At 40.8% G+C, this 26,653-nt stretch overlaps 1 protein-coding gene across 10 annotated transcripts in view; it reads left to right on the plus strand.

Annotated features, from left to right (window-relative positions):
- The window catches only part of PITPNM2 (phosphatidylinositol transfer protein membrane associated 2), a 428,296-nt gene that overhangs the window by 382,576 nt on the left and 19,067 nt on the right, over nucleotides 1-26,653 (plus strand). For 6 of the 10 annotated variants that reach the window (XM_082258328.1, XM_082258334.1, XM_082258335.1 and 3 more), the window contains 3 exons: nucleotides 5,499-5,702; nucleotides 12,676-12,824; nucleotides 21,286-21,402. In XM_082258328.1, coding sequence (XP_082114454.1) covers nucleotides 5,499-5,702; nucleotides 12,676-12,824; nucleotides 21,286-21,402 — 470 coding nt within the window. The remainder of the gene's footprint in view (nucleotides 1-5,498; nucleotides 5,703-12,675; nucleotides 12,825-21,285; nucleotides 21,403-26,653) is intronic. The other 4 variants (XM_082258336.1, XM_082258337.1, XM_082258329.1 and 1 more) reach the window with 2 other exon arrangements.

Below are 26,653 nucleotides of genomic sequence, written 5' to 3' on the forward strand. Positions count from 1 at the left end.
GTTCCCTGTTTAACGTGGTTCCCCGCGTAACGTGTTTTAGCTTGCTGTAGTCCTTGAAATTCACTTAATCACTAACATAGCTGCACTGCCATTGCACATACAATCCAGCATACAGTTCCAACTATGTAATGTGCTAAAGTTTTACATTCCTTCTTTTTCTTTTCTTTGTGTGTCTCTTTGTCTGTCACTTCCTAATACGCTGCATGCTTTTTATTAGTGGGTAGAATTTGGAATTAAAGGGAAGCTACCAGCAAAGAAAACCTCCATATTTATTCATTTCTATTTAAAGGGGTTTTCCAATTGAGAAATGGATTTCCCAATAACTTCTTCTATATCAATATGAAGAAGAAATGTTATAGCGGAATTCCCCAGATGTAATATATGGTAACACAGCTCAACTGTATAGGTATATATAGGGCTGTTTTTGTAGGATTGTTGCTTAGAGCATCAGCAACATTAAATTGCAGTATATTTGCTCCAACCTACTTTCTGTAGCTTAGTTATGAGACAGCCAAGTTTTTTTTGCCGAATGCTTATGATTGGTGGACTGTACAGTGCAATTATGGTCTCATTTATCAATGCACCTTATATAAGAATTGTCTCTATGGTTTTAGATTAACCAGCTGGATTCACTTATTCATCCTCCATTTGTCTTTTTCCATTGCATGTTCTTATATGTTTGAGGTACTGTTGGAAAATGCAGACAGTTCTTATGTAGAGCACTTTGATAAATGGAGCCCCATATAAACTAGAAACATACTGCCCCAGGTTGCTCTTGCTCATCCTAGTTTTACTTTTCACCACATTAAACAGATAATAAATATGATGACAAAATCATTTTCTGCGAAGAATAATGATATATCTGTGCCTAGAAGGATTATCTCTAAACATGATGCCTTATGAGATTATAATACTTAAACCTAAAATACAATGTAGAGAAAGATCATTTAAGAACTTCTTTGCTAATAATCGGCCTTTTTATGGGCTGCCGCTGACTTTTGTGGCATAAATATACAGTATTTCACAAAATTAAGTGCACCCCTTACATTTTTGTAAATATTGTATTTTAACTTTTCATGTGACAACACTGAAGAAATTATGCTTTACTACAATGTAAAGTAGTGAGTGTGCAACGTGAATAATGGTGTAAATTTTCTGTCCCCTCAAAATAACTCAACACACAGCCGTTAATTTCTAAGCCACTGGCAACAAAAGTGAGTACACCTCAAAGTGGAAATGTCCAAATTGGGCCCAAAGTGTCAGTATTTTGTATTGCCACCGTTATTTTCCAGCGCTGCCTTAACCCTCTTGGGCATTGAGTTCACCAGAGCTTCACAGGTTGCCACTGGAGTCCTCTTCCACTCCTCTGTGACGACATCAAGGAGCTGGTGGATGTTAGAGACCTTGCGCTCCTCCATCTTCCTTTTGAGGATGCCCCACTTAGGCTCAATATGGTTTAGGTCTAGAAACATGCTTGGCCAGTCCATCACCTTTACCCTCAGCTTCTTTATCAAGGCAGTGGTCATCTTGGAGGTGTGTTTGTGATCCTTATGTTGGAATACTGCCCTGCGGCTCAGTCTCCGAAGGGAGGGGATCATGCTCTGCTTCAGTATGTCACAGTACATGTTGGCATTCATAGTTCCCTAAATAAACTGTAGCTCCCCAGTGCCGGCAGCACTTATGCAGCCCCAGACCATGACACTTCCACCACCATGCTTGACTGTAGGCAAGACACACTTGTCTTTGTACTCCTCACCTGTTTGCCACCACACATGCTTGACACCATCTGAACCAAATACGTTTTTTCTGGTCTCATCAGACCACAGGACATGATTCCAGTAATCCAGGTCCTTAGTCTGCTTGTCTTCAGCAAACTGTTTGCAGGCTTTCTTGTGCATCATCTTTAGAAGAGACTTCTTTCAGGGAAGAGAGCCATGCAGACCAATTTGATGCAGTGTATGGCGTATGGCCTGAGCACTAACAGGCTGATCCCCCACCCCTTCAACCTCTGCAGCAATTCTGGCAGCACTCATACATCCATTTCCCAAAAACAGCCCCTGGATATGATGCTGAGCACGTGCAAGGCCTGTTCTGAGTGGAACCTGTCCTGTTAAAGGACTGTATGGTCTTGGCCACTGTGCTGCAGCTCAGGTTCAGGGTCTTGGCAGTCTTCTTATAGCCTAAGTCAACTTTATGTAGAGCAACAATTCTTTTTTTTTTCAGATCCTCAGAGAGTTCTTTGCCATGAGGTGCTATGATGAACTTCGAGTAATCAGTATGAGAGAGTGAAACAAGTATGAAAGAGTGAAAGCGATACCACCAAATTTAACACACCTGCTCCCTATGCACACCTGAGACCTTGTAACACTAACACTAACGAGTCCCATGACTCCAGCGAAGGAAAATGGCCAATGGGGCCCAATTTGGACATTTTCACTTAGGGGTGTACTCACTTTTGTTGCCAGCGGTTTAGACATTGATGGCTGTGTGTTGAGTTATTTTGAATAGACAGCAAATTTACACTGTTATACAAGCTGTACACTCACTACTTTACATTGTAGCACAGTGTAATTTCTTCTGTGTTGTCACATGAAAAGATATAATAAAATATTTTCAAAAATGTGAGGGGGTGTACTCCCTTTTGTGAGATACTGTATATATTGAGATATCGAATGGTCAAAATGGAGAATTTCATGGTTCAAGGGTCATATTTAATTATGTTTTGTATCTTCTAGATCACTCCTATTGTCAATCAGAGATACTTAAGCTGGATTCCTTTAAAGTGTACATTTTTTGAAGAGGGATTAAAACGCCTTTCAGGTTTTTATTAATATAAAAAGAAACAGTAGCATAACAGTTGTACATCATGATGACAAGTTTACTGAAGTCCCATATCTGCAAAAAAAAAAGGTACACCAATATTTTGATGGCATGGTGGCAGTCTTTTTCAAAATGACAAAAGATATCTCCGCTTTACAAAAGATATCGCCCTGCCTTCGAAATCCTGCTGTAACTTTCTTGATATGGGAATTCAGTAAACCTTTGATCAGGATCTACAACTAGCATGCAAGCTTTCTCATTATTTTGGACAGCACCAGCATTTAGTCGTGCACTCACCCGAACCTAGCACTTCTTCACAAGTCTGTGTGGTGAGGGTTGATGTATTGTCAGGTTTTTTACTTAGGTCTGGAGCTCTTACTTACTCAGTGACAGCAGTTTTAACAGCCAGGAATTTCTGTCCGCTTTTTTTGGCTGTCTGTGTCCCTGTTGTATATTTGCCCTCGCCATCTATCTGGCAAAACCATTGTCATCTGGGGAAAAAAGTGAGCGAATATCTCTAATTGATTCCACATAGCAGTAAAAACCTGACAGGGGCTTATCAGGTTCTCTTATGTCAGGGGCAGGGGTCTCCAAACTTTATAAATAAAGGGCCAGTTTACTGTCCTTCAAACTCTAGAGGGTGGTGTTGGCAGTAGGAGAAGAAAATGTTCTAACACACACCCTTAACCTACTCCAATATCATAAATACTGTGTGAAAAACCTCAATCCAATATTACTGAATCAATAATTATTAAATTAACAGAAAAAAAGACTGCAAAATCCATAAAACAGAGTAGTCCTTGCTGTAAACCCCAACTACCTTGCCTTTTACTCCTTCAGTCAGTGCTCCACCACTGTGTGTACAGAATGCATACTTACCAACCATACATATTAGATATACCTTTGATAATGATAACTTAGGATATCAGCCGATTTCAAGTTGTAATCATGATGGTCCTGATATATATAATGCCTCACAAATGTGCGCCAGCCATTATCCTTTCAAATGGGCTTTCTCATTCCCCAGCAGCCCAGACCCAGATAAGACATAATGATCCAGGATAGTGTTTATTATTGAAAGGGTAATGGCTGGCGCACTTTTTTGCGGCATTATATGTAAGGACCATCGTAATTACAACTTGAAAAAGGGTGATACCTTAAGTTATCAAGGGCTTATATAATATGTATGGTTGGTAAGTGTGCACTCTGTACACACAGTGGTGGAGCACTAACTAAAAGAGTATCTAAGGCACTTTAATACCAGAAGGCACTGTGGTTGAACTTCTCTGTTTTATGGACTTTGCAGTCTTTTTTTCTTTTTGTTAATTTAATAATTATTGATTCACTAATATTGGATTGAGGTTCTCACATAGTATTTATGATATATGAGTGGGTTGAGTGTGTGTTAGCCCCTTAATTTTTATTTTTGTTTGGAGGTGGTGGGTCTACTTAAAGGGGCAGCTTCACATATACTGTATATGCAACTATTTTTTATAATTTAGGTTGACACCAATTTTACTAATATTTTTTTCAAGAAAATGTTCTGATGTCAGTGGGAGTAAACAATGCCCCATTATTGGTATTAGGGGGAGTAATAGTGCCCCATTGTTGGTATAAGTGGGAGGAATAGTGCCCCATCATTGGTGTCAGTGGGAGGAATAGTCCCCCATCATTGGTGTCAGTGGGAGGAATAGTCCCCCATCATTGGTGTCAGTGGGAGGAAGAGTCCCCTATCATTGGTGTCAGTGGGACGAATAGTGCACCATTGTTGGTGTCAGTGAGAGGAACTATGCCCCACTGTTACTTATGCTGGGGGGAATAACACCTCAAGGGCCACATATAAGCAAACAAAGGGCCACAGTTTAGAGACCATTGCCTTACACTGACCTTTCCTCACCTGTTCTAAAAATGAAAACAACATTTTGATTGGATGTAAGCTTGAATTCTGCTGCACTGGGGTCCACTGTTAAAGTCTGAGATCCCGTTAAAATTACTTAGACTGATTAAGGAGGTAAATTTGGTGGCAGGCCTCTTTGATGACAGCTTCCCTTTATAATTATAGTGATGTGGTAAGTTTAATTGCAATCCTGTAAAATAAATTGTTTTCTGGGATCAGTATCGCTAGATTTTGGAGGTGAGGCTCATTGAACATTCTTTTAATCTATCTTGTGTATTATCAGAACTAAAGTGATGCTTGTGTATCTGCAGCACTGTTGTGTTTAAATGCTGTGCAAGACAGATTAAAGTTCTGAATGTTCAAGAGATTGCATCTACCATTCCAAGTATGGAAGTTTTCTGCTATAACTACAGCCATTTGATGTTTTTTTATTAGTCTGTCAGGCCTGGGAACCTTCTCTTTGCCAAGACGCCACTATGATTGGGCACTGCTTGTCACACCAGAAGCAGCAAGGATTTATTAGGGACACAAGCATTTTTGGCACTTTTTCCTGGGAAATAAAAACTTTCTACAGCCTGTAGTCTTTTTCAGTTTTGTCTTCCAATGAGTGATAGTAACGCAAACCCAGATAAGAAAGAGCACATAGCCTCAGGCATGTAGCAGTATAATAAAGACATTAAGTTTGATTATAAAATATGCACTTCGCTGGAAGACAAAATAACTGTGATGTGATTTTGCATGTTTTGTGGTGTTAATTGGTGTGTTTGCTTTGTTCCTTTAGAAACAAACAATCATCTTAACCATTCCAAAAAGCTAAGTCTTCTGTCACAGCTTGCTCTCCCTTACAAATCTCACACAAAAACAAGTTCCCCCATAAAACACATTCAGTTCCATACTGAGCAGAGTCACATAGGAGGAATGCTAGAGGTGGGAGATTGGAAGCACTTCATCAACCCGGGCATCCAAGGTGCGGACATCTCCAAAGGTATTTAGGAAGAAGCTTTCATCCTAATAACCCTAGCAGCAGCCACATTAGCATGATTTAACCCCTCTTTAGAATACATTCATCTTATATCATTCAGTACAAGGGTTAATTTAGAGAACGGTATCAGTAGTGATGGTAGGGGTTAAAACTGTGACACTTTTACTTCTTACACTTACATTTCATATGCTTTAATTTTCTCTTCTGTTTTATGTTTCTTTTTTTATCATATAAGAAACCCACTGCTTTGCTTTTTCCTCATATACTGCCCCCTATAATCTATATTCAGAACATACAGAGGTAGGTTTTCCCTACCACACTTTTACTGTCGCAGCAAATGCACTAAAGTTGCTTTGCTGGACATATCCCTGTTTTTAATATTCGGGCCACAAGGTTTACATATATTCACAGGATGCATAATTCGCAAATCCAGGTTTAGTTTTGGTGCTCTCTGCATTGGAAACTAGGCAAATGTGTACTTTGCAATCCCAGGGATAACTGAGAAATGCCCTGTAATGTGGCTATAGTTTTTTAAGGCATGCTTACACAATTGTGTGCATACCCTTAGCGTGGTTATTTAATATTTACAGCATGAGATTATTGCATTTGATAAACTGAGCTCATTTATAACCAATCCATGATATATTTCATTGATATATATTACAGATGATAGTTACCATTTCTAGTGCAGGTTAGAAAATGAATGGCAACATCTTGGTTGCTACGAGCAACATTTCTCTTTGTCGACGCAACTTTTTTTGTAATGAGCTCAGTTGTGGCTTAAGATGAAAAACAAGTATGTTTGCAAGTTCCATTTAAAACCTGAATAACACATATGCTTTGTAGAGTTGGGGAAGGATAGGCAAAATTGTTATCACTGGGTATATAAAAGCACCAATAGATCATATAGCATTCCATATGTTTTATTATATTTTCTCTTTGTTTTACCTTGCCTAAAAAAACATCTTTCTCATAAAAAATAAGTAATATAACAAATTGTTTTTCTTGTCCTAGAAATAATCACCAAAGAGTACAACTTCTCAGATAAATGTTCCTGGTTATCTGGTGCTAAAATAAAACACACAATTTCCTTCTCAGTACAGCTATATTCTTTATGTTTCTGAATTCATCTAACCCATGATTCTTGAATTGTATTTTACTGGAGATTCACCAATAATATGTCTTTTTTTTACACTGAATACATAGAAGTGAAGGTTATCTAAAAAACGTAGGTTAGGATTAGACTTGCTTCCAACTTGCAATGCCTCTGAACAGCGATCTGTATTCAGATCACTTTCAGAAGTGCTTGCAGACAGTGAGAAGGTAATATAACCCTGCCCCAACCTCCTCCTTTTATCACTAATTGCTGCACCAACGCACCACAACCAAGTGCAAAGCAATGGTTGCAGGGCGTTTGTGGCACTTTCATTGAATAGGTTGCGTTCAGGAGCAATATTTTGTGCTACATGCACAAAGCATTGCGACCACTGCATGTAAAATAGAGGAAATTGGCTGCATATCACACTGTAGACATGCTTCATCTTTTATTCTTTTATTCTATGTATCAGATGAAGACAGAAAAAAAGACAGTATGCTGGAACTGTTGTTAACGCGTTTCACACATATACTAGTGCTTAATCATAACAAATAGAAAATCGGAAGTGTGATCCCTAGGTAGTCACCATACACCTGCACAGTGATTAAGCTAAGAACACATCCCTGATTCCACCTTGACAATCATGAAGATGAGAAACGGACAGATGCATGGCAATACAAATACAAAACTATGTAATTAAAACCATAGAAACATTGGAGATCAATAAACACAGAATGAGTTTTGTTGGAATTGCTGAGGCCTTCTCCCAAGTCGTTCTCACAGACCAATTAGTCTCATTTGTTTGCTGTTCTTAACTTAAAAAAATAAAAAAAGCAAATTTAGAGGAGGACTCTGGAGACTCAAGACACCAGTACGTACATAAGTACATACCGCAATCTAACCATAAAAAGGGCTAACGTCCCATTGACAGTTGAGTTCATAACCAGCAAAAAAACATTATGACACCCCCCCCCCCCCCTCCATCCCACCTCGTGGTGTCTTTGCTTTTTCAATTATCTGAACCCATATGGCTGACATATCTCGCACATGATGGGTATTAGAGTGTTGGGCCACGTTTGTTGAATGTTTTTTTCCACACTATATAGACATTCATTGAAACGATCCCGAAGACGCCTTGTGGTCCTGCCCACATATTGAATGTGGCAAATATCACAAGTGATAACATAAATCACATAATGGGTGTTACAGTTGTGAAGTGATTCTATTTTGAGCTCCTTTCCATTCACAGAGGAGGGAACCATTTCTCCCCTTGATATATGGCTGCAACAAGGGCAACCAGATGAAGCACACCTGTAGTTGCCCTTGTGGTGCAGCCAAGTATGCATGTAAACACTTAGTACACTGCCTTCACAGCCTAAGGTGGGGGCAATTAAAAAAGGGGTTCAACCACATGGTTTTAACATCCCCAACCGCTAATCTAAACAAACCCTTAAATTCAAATTCCAGCTATTTTTTTTCTAGATTAGATAGAGTCCAGAAGGGATATCACCCTTGTCGAGTTATTAACATGTAACAATAAGCCAGCAGTCTGAAAATCAAATTGAAGTTTTTTATTGAAGTATCCTACAGTGCAAGGGTACATTTCACCAACCGTGTGTCATATGAAACTTCAGGAAAACGTCAATACAGTTTTGGACTTGCTGGATGCTTTCTACATTTGTGTTCACTGCAGTTAAAAAGACATATGAAGTACTGATGTAGTACAGATTTATATCCCTTGGATTCTTTTGTACTATCTGTGTCCCCATTTAGGAGATCCCCCCCCCCTCTGTATTGCCCCCAGGGTAGGTGAGGGGAAATCCAAGATTTACTTACTGGTTTATTGTAAATGGGGAAATCTCCTAAACGGTGTACTTGTTCCAGTGACATAATAAAGTTAAGCTCCCTCACTCTGGAAAGATTTTTCCTCCACTCCTTTTCTATTTCTGGAAGTTAAAAGAACTGTTAAAAGTGGGAGAGATTCTGACCCCTCCACATGCTTATTATACAGGTGCATCTCATAAAATTAGAATATCATCGAAAAGGTAATTAATTTCAGTAATTTAATTCAAAAAGTGAAACTCCTATATTTTATATAGATGTGTTACACACAGAGTGATATATTTCAAGCATTTCTTTCTTTTAATTTTGATGATAATGGCTTACAGCTCGTGAAAACCCAAAATTCAGTATCTCAGAAAATTAGAATATTACATAAGACCAATTTAAAAAAGGATTTTTAATACAGAAATGTTGGCCTCCTGAAAAGTATGTCCATGTACAGTATAGTATGCACTCAATACTTGGTCGGGACTCCTTTTGCATGAATTTGATCAATGCGGCCGAGGCATGGAGGCGATCAGCCTGTGGCACTGCTGAGGTGTTATGGAAGCCCAGGTTTCTTTGATAGCAGTCTTCAGCTCGTCTGCATTGTTGGGTCTGGTGTCTCTCATCTTCCTCTTGACAATACCCCACAGATTCTCTATGGGGTTTAGGTATGAGGTCCAGTGAAGTTTTCACAGTCAGTGATAATTTGGGGAGCCATGTCATCTGGTGGTGTTAGTCCACTGTGTTTTATCAAGTCCAACGTCAGCGCAGCCCTCTACCAGGAAATTCTAAAGCATTTCATGCTTCTCTCTGCTGACCAGCTTTATGGGGATGCTGTCAAAAAAATGAGGGAGATAGCCCAATCATCACTCCACACGGTCCGTTCTGCAGGTGAACATGTTTTTTAAGTCATTTACATTTTTGTCTACATTCACTTTTTTATGGCGAGTTTGCTGGCCAATCAAGCACAGTGATACCATGATCATTAAACCAGGTATCAGTACTTTTGGCATTGTGGGCAGGTTCCAATACCTGCTGAAAAATGAAATCAGCATCCCCATAAAAACAAAGAGAAATAGGTGCGCTAACTAAATGAGAATAATAGGACTGCTGCAACAAAATAAACCCTGAACACTGGGTGAAAGAAAATGTGTATAAGAAATAAGTGCGCTGTCAAAAAAATTAAGATAAAGTCTTCACCTGTGTGAGCAAAAACAAAGTGGCTACATAACCCAAAACATTCAAAAACAGGTACCAAAAGGTAATGTGCCAATATATACTGAATCTGAAAAATAATGGTTAATAAAAAATGTTCCTCAAGCTGGTAAATAACCCAAAGTCTGATTGTGAATCCAAGGGAAACAAATTCCTCCTTTCCAATCAAATCCAACTTAATAGTGACACCCGCTATAGCAATTCACTGCGGATCATCATGACAATCCCATCCAGCAAAAATAATTTAAATTAGCCGCTTACTAGATAGTAGCAGCAGGATAGCTTGTAACAATCCACGCTGGTTTCCCACAGTCTTGTAACTAAAGACAGCTCAACACCTGCTGATTCCTCCTTCGTAAAAAAACGGTAGATTTCTGCGCTACTAATAGTGAAAAACCTAATATTTCCTTTTAAAATTAACTGGGGAAAGCTGCACACATGGACCTATAGACAGGGCCGTCTTTAACACAGGGCAAAAGGGGCAGCCGTCCCGGGCCCAGTCATTGTTGTGGGGCCCAAAGCAGCTCCCCCTTGAGCCCACACTGGCCACAAATAGTTGATAAGTGGATTTCGGAGGGCCCAAAAAAAAATGTTTGCCCAGGGTCCAATCAATAGTAAAGACGGCCCTGCCTATAGAAAATCCAAAATAGTACTGTATATATATATATATATATATATATATATATATGTGTAGCACTGACCCAATGAATTGTATGAGTAAATTGTGCCAAATAATTATCAATATATAATATTCAAAAAAACTAATACATTAATAAATAAATAAATGAATATAGTGAAATATAAGTCCTTATAAGTCCACTTGGACAGTCCCAGCAGATATGCCAAATAAATCCAATGTGAAAGGAATATTGATATGAAGAACCACAAGTCTCAGCACATGAATACCACTCCGTTACTGAATGGAAACACTCAAGGGTATATCCCAAAAAGCTGCTTACCAGATATTGATGGTCATCCAATTTAATGGATAGACCTCAGCACGCTTAATTGACGATGGAGAGATCCACCAGGTGTAGTTCAATATGGCATGTAGTATAGGACATTCAATACCGGATGCTCAGAGACCATATGTGAAAAAAAAAATTGGTCAAGGACATAGTGTGATACCGTACAAATAATTATATGGAACAAAGACAAAGTTTGCACTCACATGTTAAACGTCATATATGAACATATATCCCATGCAAAAGATGGAAAAAATTAGGAAGAGGAACCACAAGTCCCAGCAGACAAACACCACTCGGTTGATAAGTGTGGAAGATGGAAGGCACCCGTGGATAAGTCACCAAACTTCCAAAAAGGCCGCTTACCAAATGTATATGGTCACCCAATTGAATGGATGGACCTCAGCACGCTTAGTTATCAACAGTGGGATCCGCCAGGTGTAGTTCAATGCAGCAAATAATATGAAGGCATTCAATGTTGAAAGCTCAGATGCCATGTATAGAGAGAAATGGGCAAGGACATAGTGTGATAACGTACAAACAAAACAAATTTATTAAAAAGCAAAGTTTACACTCACATGTAAAAACACCATTGAAAACATGTATTCCAATAGGACAAACTCAGAGGAGCAAATGAGTTCAGTGTCCTCGCATACAATACTGTATATGGACATACTTTTCAGTAAGTCCACATTTCTGTATTAAAAATCCTTTTTCTTATTGGTCTTATGAAATATTCTAATTTTCTGAGATACTAAATTTTGGGTTTTCACTCGCTGTAAGCCATAATCATCAAAATAATAGAAATAAATGCTTGAAATATATCACACGGTGTGTAACACATCTATATAAAATATATGAATTTCACTTTTTGAATTGAATAACTGAAATAAACAAATTTTGTAATGATATTCTCATTTTGTGAGATGCGTCTGTTCACCAATGGCGGCACAGTCTGAATTTCCCAAAAGGATTGCACTTTGCTTAAGCCTGGGCAGTTGAAAATAGCATGTCCTTTTTGGTGATAATTTCTTTTTAACAATTCTCTGATGAAATAATTTTTCTTGAGACATGTATAAGGTCATGTATGAAAACGTCCACAGGCAACTGATTTTTTCTTATTTTGTATTATTATTTAAAGGCAGATGAGAAAACAAACACAAAAATGTAGCTCGTTGCTCGAACACCTCACACTCCTTGCCTGCAGTTTTCATAAATGGCCCCTACTGTGTTTTCTCTTTCCTCTGGAGCTTTGAGTCTGTTATCTTTAATGGTTCATCTGGAGTTGCATGTTAATATGGGAGCTGATAAAGTATCTCCTGTGCATGTGTTACATGTGAAAACTCTGCATATATTTTACAAGGTACCGGTATGAGAAACTGCAGGTGCATGCAAAGCACGTTGGTAATTGGGATTTGCTTTTGCATTTATTTGACCTAACTGGGGATGCAGATAAAGGAATGCAGCCATTCTGAGGTTGGGTCCATGTTCATGGATGCAACCTTTAAGGCCTTACTCCATACATACCTGATCTCCATAGCCAAGGTGAGCCAAGCCAAATGGAATAACCTCTTTTGCTCAACTTCTCCATACAGTGGAGTCTTAAACAGATTGCAGCAGCTGGTAAGTTCTAGAAACAGGACTTTTTTTAAAAAAAGATTAGTTCAATTTGGGTGGACTTTAATTAATTCAAGTATATCCCTTTAGGGTTAATAATTGAATGATGACAACTTGCTTCTAGTAGATTCAGAACCAGCAGAATGGCTTCATTCACTAAAATAATTACATTTTACAGGCCTTACAGCATCCTGCTCCTTTTCTAAATCATTTTCTGTTATGTGAATGAAGAAATAACTTGCTTCTCCATTTTCAGTTGCAGCGAAATGGTGGGGTACCAAAAGAATTGACTATGCCCTTTATTGTCCGGATGCGCTTACTGCTTTCCCCACAGTTGCCCTTCCTCACCTTTTCCATGCCAGTTACTGGGAATCCACTGATGTTGTTTCATTCCTCTTGAGACAGGTGAGAAAAACATTTGTTTTTACTCCTTTAGCAAAAATATACACAATAATTTTCCTCTTGTGTAGCCTGACAATCTCTGGAATGTAATTCACACTGTGTGTTTGGAGCCGTGCACTTACACGTCTCTCAAATTGGAAGCGGTGGCTGTGTCCATGCAGCTGCTGCATCCCAATTGACAAGAATGGGGGTGTATGTAACACCTGTGCACCCCTGTGGAGGCAAACAGGGCCCTCATGCAGGTGTATGCTGTAGAACACAAGAGAATCCACACTTTGTCACCATAGCGCTAAGGGATACTTGAGAAGCCGGACAGGTCATATAAGATGATATAATCAGATCTTGGTCAAAACGGGAATGTTCGTCCCACGCTGCCCTTGCAAGGTTAGGGAATCTTGAAAAACCTAGATAAAACAAAGGGCGCAAAGGCCTAGTGCAATACTTAATTTATTGAATAATAACAAATGAGTGCATACTCACAAAAGCCAAGGTATAAAAGTGTGGTACAAAACCCAGGAAACAAGTGAGCCTGAAGCTGTAACATTCAGGGTCCGCATTTGTATCAACTATCGCTGACGTGTTTAGAGGGACATGCCCTCTTCATCAGAGCAAAGTAGTCTGTATTATCTGTTTCTTCTTAAATACAGGGCCTTTCTAAAATCCCTCCTTCAAAGAGGAGGGATGGACCAGTCAACTTCGCCCCCATGGGCCAACCCTTAGAGTGTCCAGTATATGACTAATCGTTGTAATTATGATAAATGTTCTCTTGCATAATAGCATGTATATTGTCACATTTACAAGATCATCATGCATCCAATGATCACTAACAATAATAATAATAGATTCAATCCCAATAAACCAAGATTCATTGTTCAGAATATATACACTGCTCAAAAAAATGAAAGGAACACTTTGAAAACACATCAGATCTCAATAAGGAAAATATCATGCTGGATATCTATACTGACATGGACTGGGTAATGTGTTAGGAACTAAATGATGCCACATCGTGTGATGAAAATGAAAATTATCAACCTACAGAGGGCTAAATTCATTCCCCCCTCGAAAATTAAAGGGAAAGAATGATGCAGCAGGCTAGTCCATTTTGCTGAAATTTCATTGCAGCAACTCAAAATGGTACTCAGTAGTTTGTATGGCCCCTATGTGCTTGTATTCATGCCTGACAACATCTGGGCATGCTCCTAAAGAGATGATGCATGGTGTTCTGGGGTATTTCCTTCCAGATCTGGACCAGGGCATCACTGAGCTCCTGAACAGACTGAGGTGCAACCTGGCAGCATCAGATAGAACGAAACATATTGTTCTATTGGATTTAGGTCAGGTGAGCGTGGGGGTCATTTAATGGTATCAATTCCTTTATCCTCCAGGAACAGGCTGCATACTCTTGCCACATGAGGCCGGGCATTGTCGTGGTCGTGCACCAGGAGGAACCCAGGAGCCACTGCACCAGCGTAGCGTCTAACAATGGGTCAAAGGATTTCATCCCAATACCTAATGGCAGTCAGGGTACCATTGTCTAGCCTGTAGAGATCTGTGCATCCCTCCATGAATATGCCTCCCCAGACCATCACTGAACCACCACCAAACTGGTCATGCTGAACGATGTTACAGGCAACATAACCTTCTCCATGACTTCTCCAGGCCCTTTTCCATCTGTCACATGTGCTCAGGATGAACCTGCTCTCATCTGTAAAAAGTACAGGGTGCCAGTGGAGGACCTGCCAATTCAGGTGTTCAATGGCAAATGCCAATCGAGCTCCACGGTGCCGGGTAGTGAGCACAGGGCCCACTAGAGGGCGTTGGGCCCTCAGGCCACCCTTATGAAGTGTGTTTCTGATTGTTTGGTTAGAGACATTCACACCAGTGGCCTACTGAAGGTAATTTTGTAGGGCTCTGGCAGTGCTCATCCTGTTCCTCCCTGCACAAAGGAGCCAATACCAACCCTGCTGATAGGTTAAGGGCCTTCTACCGCCCTGCCCAGCTCTCCTAGAGTAACTGCTATCTCCTGCAATCTCCTCTATACTCTTGAGACTGTGCTGGAAGACACAGCAAACCTAGCAATGTGCCATCCTGGAGGAGTTGGACTGCCTGTGCAACCTCTATAGGGTCCTGATATAGCCACATTCTACCAGTAGTGACACTGATCCTAGCCAAATGCAAAACTTGTGAAAAACAGTCAGAAAAGACGAGTAAAGAAAAAATGTCAGTGGCCTCCACCTGTAAAACTATTACTGTTTTTGGAGGTCGTCTCATTGTTGCCCATCTAGTGCACCTGTTATTTTCATTAACACCAAAGCAGCTGAAACTGATGAACAACCCCCTCTGCTACTTAAGTGACCAGGTCAATATCCTAGAAGTTTAATTGACTTGATGCTACACTCTGATTAAAAATTGTTCCTTTAATTTTTTTGAGCACTGTATATACAATATATTGTCAAAAGTATTGGGACACCTGCCTTTACACGCACATGAACTTTATTGGCATCCCAGTCTTTGTCAACGGGGTACAATATTGAGTTGGCCCACCCTTTGCAGCTATACCAACTTAAATTCTTCTGGGAAGGTTGTCCACAAGGTTTAAGAGTGTGTCTGGGAATGTTTCAACATTCTTCCAGAAACGCATTTGTGAGGTCAGGCACTGATGTTGGAAGAGAAGGTCTGGCTCTCAGTCTCTGCACTAATTCATCCTAAAGGTGTTATATGGGGTTGAGGTTGGGACTGTGTGCAGGCCAGTCATGTTCCTCCACCTCAAATTTGCTCACCCTTGTCTTTATGGACCTTGCTTTGTGCACTGGTCTAAATCTTTTGGTGTGGGGGGGGGGGGGGATTATGGTGTGGAGTTGTTTTTCAGGGGTTGGGCTTGGCTTCTTAGTTCCAGTGAAGGGAACTCTTAAGGAGTCATCATACACCCTTGAAGTAATTTTATAAGAGAATAACAGAGCGAGGTGTATGGAAGATGTGTTGTTTCTTTCCCCCCTTTTTTTTTGTTTGCTTTGTGTTCTATAATTGGAGGTGTTATTAGTAGTTCTATGTTTTTTGTATTAATTAGCCAGAGAATGCCCATAGGTTATGTTTTGTACCTATACGTTTCAATTTTTCAAGAAAAAGAAATAAAAAAAAAAAACAGTAATCATACCAAGACATTTATGACAATTCCATGCCCCCAACTTTGTGGGAACAGTTTGGGGATGGCCCAGTCCTGTCCAACATGACTGAAGAAAGGTTAATCTTCTTTGTCCACCAGCGTATAAATTAACATTACTGATAAAATACAGCACCTGTGGTGTCTGAAAGTGCCAGCATTCCTCCTCATATTAGTGCCTTTATGCCTAGAGAAGACCCTGGATCCTAGTCTGGCCATGTACAGACATTGCTTAATGGGATTTAGCATTAACCAAGAGTGTCTTTATTCCCAACATGTAGACCTACTCAACTGTTTTTGCTGCATAGAACACCTAAATCAGGGGTCCTCAAACTTTTTAAACAGGGGGCCAGTTCACTGTCCCACAGACGCTGTTGGGGGCCGGACTATAGTTTGAAAAAAATATGAACAAATTCCTATGCACATATTTTATTTGTAGTGCACAAAAAACAGTACAATTATTTAAAACCATAGCCTCAGGAACTAAAGTGCAAGCAGTGCAGACAAGTCTCTGTATGAACCCTTCAGAGCTGAAGACCTGACACCCCCAACTAGTGAATAACTACAAGTTCCAGCATGAACCCACGAGCTCCAAGGGGTCACATTCTTAAATCTCTGGGGCTCATGCTGGGACTTATAGCCCTTCACTAGTTGGGGGGCTGTCATTTCCTCAGCTCTGAGGGGCTCATACTGGGACTAGTAGTCCTTCACTTTTGGGGGGGTCACATTCTTAAATTTCCGGGGGTCATGTTGGGACTTGTAGTCCTTCACTAGTTAGGAGGGATTGTCACGTCCTCCGATCAGAGGGTTCATGCTGGAACTTGCAGTCCTTCACTTTTAGGAAGTTCATACCTCCCAAAAGTAATGGACTTCAAGTCCCAGCATGAACCCCTGAGATCTAAGGATCAATGCAGCGTCACCAGTGCCCATCAGAGCAGCCTCATTAGTGCCCATCAATGCAGCCTCAGCAGTGTTCCTCAATGCAGCTTGATCAGTGCCCATCAATAGAGCCTCACCAGTGCCCATCAGTGCAGCCTGACAAGTGCCCATTAGCTCAGCCTCATCAGTGCCCATCAATGCAGCCCCACCAGTGCCCATCGCTGTTGGTCCTGCAGGCCTGTAAGTTTTGCTGGGAGCTAGCCATGGCCTGTGGGTCCTGCAGGAAGCTGGCCATGGCCAGCTCCCAGCAGGACCTGCAGGCCAGCAGGACTCAGTGGCCAGCAGGACCCACAGGCCATGGCCAGCTCCCAGCAGGACCCACAGGCCATGGCCAGCTCCCAGCAGGACCTACAGGCCATGGCCAGCTCCCAGCAGGACCTACAGGCCATGGCCAGCTCCCAGCAGGACCTCAGGCCATGGCCAGCTCCCAGCAGGACCCAGAGGCCATGGCCAGCACAGGATCTGACAGCAAGACAGTGTTGGGGGCTATTTCCTGTTTTGAGGTGACTGGGTGGGCAGGGCACTGGGGCAGGGTAAATGGGGTGTATGTGGGGGGGGGTGAGATGGAATGTGGGGGTCAGCTGAGGGTGTCAGGGTGTCTCACCTCAGCGATGCCGATGACAGCTCAGCAGGTTCTTGCTCGGCCTCCTGGGGGTGATGACCACTTCAAGCTGCAGCAAGTGACCAGCCCGAGCCAGTCACACATGCGTCCCCTGGCAAGCTGGCGCTCCCTGCCTCCATTCCAAAGTAAGCTGCTTGCACCCTTTGTAAAAACTTCAGGCTGCACTGTTGCAGCCATCCAGCGGCGAGCTCCGTTGTATTCCGCGCCGCGCCGTGTGCCCCGCCTCTTCCTGCCTTCAAAGTCTCTGGGAGTTGTAGTCCTGCCGCGCGCCCCTGCTCTGTTCTCCACAGCCACCGCCACAAGGAACTTGAGCGTGGTCGGGACTACAGCTCCCAGAATGCAGCGCGGGAGTAAGACAGCCAATTGGCGTCTGCTGCAGCCGATTTCCTGCACACAGGAAAAAAAAAAAAATGTCAGTAGACAGTGGCCGTGGAAATCTCCACCCTGCCCCGCAGCCTAACTCAGTTCTGCAATTGCCGGGCGGGGCGGGTTCAGGACCCTGGCGGGCCAGATGCGGCCCGCGGGCCGTAGTTTGAGAACCCCTGACCTAAATTATGTATGCAGTGAGGCTTGCCCAAGAACCAAGGTTGTATGAAATGTGGCAGAGACCAGAGAGGCCTGCTGCATCTACTCTGGGAATTATCTAAATTGGTGCAGTACTGGCAAGGTGTAGTCCAACACATTAAAGTATATGTAAACTCTCACCTTGTAAAACAAACCATTGAGTTTTAAAATAAAAATGTTTTACACAAAACATGTATAGATATAAAACATTAAACATACATTTTTTCCCTTTTTTTCTAATCGATTTAATGCTCACATTCCCTCTGTTTATCTCTGTTTTCAAATATTTTATTTTCATCGGAGAAGGCATGTCTGGGTCAATTAGACAACAGTACAAAAATAGCATTGTACCAGTGTACACAGTATAGATATAAAACTATTCGATGAAGACGGAATACATGAATACTGAAAACGAACATCAACAGAGCTTCATAATGTACATGATAAATATACGTTTAACATTTCTTTTCAGAAATTTAAACTGAAAAAAAAAAAGCAATATCCTTTATATACTGGTCACCATATGACAAATTGAGGACTGTCCTACTGTGATTTTTTTTTTCCCAGCTGGGGGAAGAGAAAGAGCAGCACACTGAACTTCCCAGTAAATAGATGTGCGTGTGTGTGTGTGTGTGTGTGTGTGGGGGGGGGGGTGTATCAGGACATCTCTAAACATTGGAGGAGAGCACACTGGCTTCCTAGCATACCTTGCTTAGTGTGGTCAGTTTTGAATAAGAAAGCAGAGGAACTGACCAAAACACCAGGGATTTCACACAATACTTTCATACTTTTTCATACAAGTACATGCTACAGCAGACACATATCAGGAATTTGAAATGTTGGGTTTACATACTCTTTAACCATATGCAATTGGAATGTAACCTTTTTATTTGTATATTGGGATAATTCAATACTGTTTCTGTAATACATGGTAGAGGCAAGAACAAGTACACTATTTATAGCTAGAAATAAAAATTCAAGAATATGGGTTGTATAAACTCCACCTTTGGTTAGTAATTGGTTAGAAGAAATGCAAGTAATCCTACCAGCACCAAAGTACAGCAGTAAAATGTACTATTTTGGTCTTGTTGAATAGACAAACATGATTTAGTAATCTAATGAAATGAGTGCTTACTTTCCCTCCAGAGGTATTATATGATAGAACACAACACCCAGATGTGAGCGAGCATGTCCTGTGCATTCTCTCAGTCCCGTGACAGGTCGATTGTGTTATTGATAGTTGATTTACATGGGCGTTTTCAATATGTGTTTAGCTGGCCATACATTATTCCAGAATCTTTTTTTTTTTGTTTTGTTTTGTTCAGACAGCTGGCTAAACAAAAAAAAAAAAAAACATGATTTGCCCATCCACATATTTGAGGTGAATGGGGGGGGCATCCTCCCCGCTGTGCTATTGTATTATGACAGCAGGGTGACTCCCCCTTATTAGAATACAGAATCAGCACGGCAGTCATTGGCTGCATGTGTTCGATCGGCTTTTTTCTGGCAGGGCAGTTGAATAGAAGTTAATCGATAGAGCAACTTCAGGTCAACTGCAGTGGCCACACATGAGTTTTAATTCATCTAGTTCCTGCTGAACTAGCTGAATTTTGACCATGTATGGCCAACTTTATATGTACAATGCTCAGCCTGTTGGTGATGTAATTTGACTGAGATCAAAGGTTGTGATGTTCTAATGATCATTGTAAGGCCCCTTTCACACCGGGTGGACTCCGTTTTGATCAGCAGGGGATCTGTCCGCTGATCCCCTGCTGAGCAGAGGGGGTGGATGAGACAGGTCTGTGTCCGCTCAGTTTCTAGAGAGCGGAAACGGACAGAGCACACACCTGACTGTCCAATCTGCCTAGACAAATACCCTTCTGTTTTTTAGTAGATCGGATCATAGGTAGGCCAGTGTAAATGGATCAGGGGAGGGCTGGCAGCCTTAGGCCTGGGGGGCAAATCCAGTCAAGTGGCCCATTGAATCATTGAATCGGCTCACTATTCATGCCCACCTGGTTTTATAAAGACAAGCAAGATAAACATGATGCAATATGGTAACTCGTACTCTGCACATTCATACCGCTCCGCTGCAGCTCTGCAAATATAATATTGTGTAGCAGTGACCAGCAGCTGTATACAGTGTCTGGCCCCTACGATAATCCAGCCCTGAGTGTGGCCTTTTTGCCTGGCATCAGAGTGGCCCGGGGGGAAATTGCCACCCTGCCAACCTTCCCAGTCCTCCCCTGAAATGGATAAAAGTCTATTTACACCAGTTGCTCCATAATGGTGTATGGACTGTCCGATCAGGTCCGCCTGAAAAACTGATCGGACATTTTGTGTGAAAGTGGCCTTATTGGGACATCATATGCTTCACCATTAGTGCGGAGACTGCTGTTCTTTTTGTGTACCCTCCATGTTATTATCATATATGATTTTACCAGTAATGGTTTTAAACCAGTGATGGTTTATAAACATAAAGAGGTTGTAAAGCCTGGGGGGAGGGGGGGGACCTATAAGACAAAGGCATAATGAGCTAGAATGCATCACATACTAGCTCATTATGAAACCCCTTAGAACGAAGCTGTCTCAGCGGTGCCCCCACACTGCTTAGGCGGCTGACATCTTCCCCGGTGTTTCTTCTAGGTTCACGGGCTTCGGCACTGTGAGTGGCCGTAGTCACAAAATACGTCACTCCCGCACATGCGTGCAGGAGCCATCTGTTTGCGGCACGGGCTCTCAAGGACCAGGAAGTTTAGTAGATATTCACAGTACTTACAGTTGAGCCTTATTATAGGCTTAGCTGTAGGTACAAGTAAAAAGAGAGAGTTTACTTCCTCTTTAAGTGGACATGACAGGATCACTTTTATGTGTTCTAAAGCAGTTTTGTCATAATTTGTTAACACTTGTAAACAAAGTTTCCCTGATGCCTCTTAGTTACCAGTTTTAAAAGTGCTTTACTAAATGACTTTTGTAGATAGACATATTAAATGTATTTGCTGTACATAGACATTTTACAGTTGATTGCAGGTCTGTTAATTCCAGATGATTTTTTTAAAGGTATGTGAGCTTAATTGAGAAACGAATAAATAAATCAACCAGGAAAAAATGCATGAAATGTGACTTGTTTATTATATCCCTCTGTCTATAGTCTTTTAATAATTTATATATTTTAGGTCATGAGGCATGAAACTGCCAGTGTTTTGGAGCTGGTTGGAAAAGAAGTCTCTGTTTTTAGTCCATCAAAGCCAAGAGAGAAATGGCTAAGAAAGCGAACACATGTTAAGCTAAGGGTAAATTATTTTCTTTCACTAGAGCCTCAAAATCTTCTTCTTTTTGTTCATTTATTTATTAATTACAGGTATTTATATCATACAAACAATGTATGCAGTTCTTTACATACTGCAGATTCACATCAGTCCCTGTCCTCAAAAAGCTTCAAATCAAAGGTCCCTATCTCACATGAATACATGCATGCACACTAGGGCCAATTTAGACAGAAGGATTCACTTTTTTAAATTACTGTATTGTATAAACAACGTGGTTTAGAGTTATCAGCTGTGCTATATCACATTGACACTTTGGTTTTTAAAAAAGAATCATCTTCCTTCTTTGTGATATAAGTGTGAACAGCAGATGTACAAATCTGAAAGTTAGCTTCCGAGCTTGCACTGTTATTGCAACCAAAGTAAGACAACTCCCCTAAAATGGTACATGTCTGGGATCAAACCGACACACAATGTGAACAATTCCAATATAATTCTTAAACACTTTGCCTGTGTGGGTAGTAAATCCCTCTCCATATATTTGTTCATTCTAAACCTTGACGTAGATTGTTTGAATATTCATATGCTGACTTTGAATTTGTCTCTACTTATTTATCAGAGATAAGCCAGATAAGCTATTTATTCCTCTGGAGAGAGATCCATCCGAATTCATAGTGCATTTGTATATCTTGAGAGAAAAAATGAATCAGCTGAAGGTCAAATAGGAATGATTAGAGCTCCATAAATATGGCTCCCTTTATTTAAAAGCATAACCACTGGGAGGCTAGGGCAAATGTAAACACCCCCTAAGAATACGTCATAGAAAAACTTTTTTATGCCATTCTTAAGTCATTAATGTTTAATAAATATAAATAATGTTTAATAGAACTAAGTAATAGGTTTCCTTTTCAGTCCTGTTAAGCATACAGGATGTTTAGAAGATGGAATACAGAGCAAGGGGAAATGCTGCCATATTTTGTACAGAATGCAGTGTACACAGCAGATGTACAAAAAAGAAAGGTTGTCTACCTGACCTCATGAGCCCAAGGGCAGCTGCATCCTCTAAACTTTTGATAGAGTAATGACTATAGAAAGTGTGAAGGTCTTTTAACCAGGGTGCCTCCTGTTCTTCAGGGGTACCTTGAAAAAATGCCTAAAAACTGAACCAAAAATGCCCAAAAATTGTGAACAAGCCAGCGAATGGATTAAACCTGTGCAGCAAAATCTCGGGAACTGTGTGGGCCAGCCTCTGGCATCCTAACAACCAGTGATGTCATTGATTGATGTGGATGTTAGGCACCTGCACAGCATCCTTGTTTGCCCCTCCTCTGCCACACTGTCAGCACTGGGATCACTTTAGCTGAGTGAGGGCAATTAAGTAAGAAGAGAAACGCTAGAATACTAGTCTGTGTGCAAAGGTGTATTTGCTTTGTAAGAAAGGTGTATTTGCTTTGTAAGAATATATTCCCCGCTAATGATGGGTGTCCTAGGTGTGTGGATGTTGCTGTTGATATGTGGGCATTCTCTTGTGGGTGTAACCATGAACCACAATACTGCCAACGAAACTGCCCTGACTCCTTGTGTCAGTATTTTGCCAGTGTCTTTAGGGCCTATTAATACCACTGCATTGCCTTAGCCCATGCAAGTTAAACATGCATTGCATTAGGCAGCCCATTTATTTTGAATGGTTTGTAAAACACATAAAATTATGTGTGACCTCCTGTGTTACAGCGCATGTGCTTTTTATTGCATTGCGTTAGTGTGTTGAAAAGTGCCATTCTAAATAATTAGCACAGCAACACACCGTACTGCATTACATGCGTTGTCATGCATTTCTGGTAACATACTTTAAAACACGTTTCCGCAATGCATTGATAAGCAGGGCCTTCATTTGTAGGACAAACAGAAAACATAGCGCTTGGCTCCATTAACCAGCGGCCTAGGATATCTAATCTAAGTGGTTTACACATGCAACAAAAAGTGAAAAATGCACGCCAAAGTAAAAATGGCTTGTGAGCAAGGCACATTCCATTCAACTGAGAAAATAGTTAATGTTTTGGCTTGCAGAGTGACTAATGCGGCAGTTTATGATTATTATGTGTTACTAAAATTTATAGTGCTTTTCATTTTGGTCTGCACTTCAGCTTTATATGTATGTAAAGCCAAAACATTTTTTTTTAATTGTACATCACAGGACACAGAGGACTTAAATATTACTAACTACAGTTGTGCTCATAAATTTACATACCCTGGCAGAATTTATTATTTCTTGGCCATTTTTCCGAGAATATAAATAACACAAAAACTTTTCTTTCACTCATGGTTAGTGTTTGGCTGAAGCCATTTATTATCATTAAATCATAATGACAACAGAAGCTACCCAAATGACCCTGATCAAAAGTTTACATACCCTGGTGATTTTAACCATGAAAATGGCTATTAAAGGTAACCATCCTCACCTTTGAACTGTTTGCTTTTAATTAGTGTGTGTGTATAAAAGGTCAATGAGTTTCTAGGCTCCTGACAGACCCTTGCATCTTTCATCCAGTGCTGCACTGACGTTTCTGGATTCTGAGTCATGGGAAAAGCAAAATAATTTTCAAAGGATCTGTGGGAAAAGGTACAGTGGTGATCGAACGTTTGGGCACCCCAGGTAAAAAACTGTATTAATGTGCATAAAGAAGCCAAGGAAAGATGGAAAAATCTCCAAAAGGCATCAAATTACAGATTAGACATTCTTATAATATGTCAACAAAAGTTAGATTTTATTTCCATCGTTGACACTTTCAAAATTACAGAAAACGAAAAAAATGGCGTCTGCAAAAGTTTTGGCATCCTGCAGAATTTATAGCATGCACTGCCCCCTTTGCAAGGCTGAGACCTGCCAGTGTCATGGATTGTTCTCAATCATCATCTGGGAAGACCAGGTGATATCAATCTCAAAGTTTTTAAATGCCCAGACTCATCTGACCTTGCCCCAACAATCAGCACCATGGGATCTTCTAAGCAGTTGTCTAGAAAACTGAAACTGAAAATAGTTGACGCTCACAAAGCTGGAGAAGGCTATAAGAAGATAGCAAAGCGTTTTCAGATGTCAATATCCTCTGTTCGGAATGTAATTAAGAAATGGCAGTCATCAGGAACAGTGGAAGTTAAAGCAAGATTTGGAATACCAAGAAAAATATCAGACAGAACAGCTCGCAGGATTGTGAGAAAAAATTCAAAACCCATGTTTGACTGCACGATCCCTCCAGAAAGATCTGGCAGACACTGGAGTTGTGGTACACTATTCCACTATAAAGAGATACTTGTACAAATATGGTCTTCATGGAAACCTCTTCTGCGTCCTCACCACAAAAATTAGCGTTTGAACTTTGCAAATGAACATATAGACAAGCCTGATGCATTTTGGAAACAAGTTCTGTGGACCGATGAGGTTAAAATTGAACTTTTTGGCCGGAAAGAGCAAAGGTACGTTTGGAGAAGAAGGGGCACAGAATTTAATGAAAAGAACCTCTGTCCAACTGTTAAGCATGGGGGTGGATCAATCATGCTTTGGGGTTGTATTGCAGCCAGTGGCACAGGGAACATCTCACGAGTAGAAGGAAAAATGGATTCAATACAATTTCAGCAAATTTTGGATGGTAACTTGATGCCATCTGTGAAAAAGCTGAAGTTAAAGAGAGGATGGCTTCTACAAATGGATAATGATCCTAAACACACCTTGAAATCCACGGGGGATTACATCAAGAGCCGTAAACTGAAGGTTTTGCCATGGCCTTCACAATCTCCTGACCTCAACATAATTGAAAATCTATGGATAAACCTTAAAAGAGCAGTGTGTGACAGACAGCCCAGAAATCTCAAAGAACTGGAAGACTTTTGTAAGGAAGAATGGGCAAAGATACCTCAAACAAGAATTGAAATCTTGGCTGGCTACAAAAAGCGTTTACAAGCTGTGATACTTGCCAAAGGGGGCAGTACAAGATATTAACTCTGCAGGGTGCCCAAACTTTTGCAGACGCCATTTTTTTGTTTTCTGTTATTTTAAATGTGTAAATGATGGAAATAAAATCTAACTTTTGTTGACATAAAAGAATGTCTAATCTGTAATTTGATGCCTTTTGGAGATTTTTCCATCTTTCCTTGGCTTCTTTATGCACATTAATACAAATTTTTACCTGGGGTGCCCAAATTTTCAATCACCACTGTAGTTGAACTGTATAAAACAGGAAAGGGATATAAAAAAATATCCAAGGAATGGAGAAAGCCAATCAGCAGTGTTCAAACTCTAATCAAGAAGTGGAAAATTTCTGTTGAAACCAAACCACGGTCAGGTACACCAACTAAAATTTCAGCCACAACTGCCAGGAAAAGTGTTCGGGATGCAAAGAAAAACCCACAAATAACTTTAGGTGAAATACAGGACTCTAAAAACATGTGGTGTTACTGTTTCAAGATACACAATAAGGAGGCACTTGAAGAAATATGTGCTACATGGTCCAGTCGCCAGAAGAAACCTATTACTACGGAAATGCCACAAAGTATCCCACTTACAATACGCCAAACAGCACAGAGACAAGCCTCAAACCTTCTGGTACAAAGTCATTTGGAGCGAGACCAAAATTTTGCTTTTTTGCCACAACCATAAACGCTACATTTGGAGAGGAGTCATCAAGGCCTATGATGAAAGGTACACCATTCCTACTGTGAAACACTGAGGTGGATCGCTGATGTTTTGGGGATGTGTGAGCTACAAAGTCACAGGAAATTTGGTCAGAATTGATGAAAAATACTGGAGGAAAATTTGCATTCATCAGCCCAGAAGCTGCGCATGGGACGTACTGAGACATTCCAACATGACAATGATCCTAAACACAAGGCCAAGTTGACCTGTCATTGGCTACAGTTAAATAAAGTGAAGGTTCTGGAGTGGCCATCTCAGTCTCCTGACCTCAATATCATCGAGCCACTCTGGGGAGATCTCAAACGTGCAGTTCATGCAAGACAGCCCAAGATTTTACAGGAACTGGAGGCTTTTTGCCAGGAAGAATGGGCAGCTTTACCATCTGAGAAGATAAAGAGCCTCATCCAAAAATACCACAAAAGACTTCAAGCTGTCATTGGCGTTAAAGGGGACAATACACGGTATTAAGAACTGGGGTATGTAAACCTTTGATCAGGGTCATTTGGGTAGTTTCTGTTGTCATTATGATTTAAAACGAGTAAACACAGTTGATTGATAATAAATGGCTTCAGCCAAACACTAACCATGAGT

The sequence above is a fragment of the Pelophylax lessonae genome, assembly GCF_965119305.1.
Source record: "Pelophylax lessonae genome assembly, chromosome: 1".
Classification (NCBI taxonomy): Eukaryota; Metazoa; Chordata; class Amphibia; order Anura; family Ranidae; genus Pelophylax; species Pelophylax lessonae.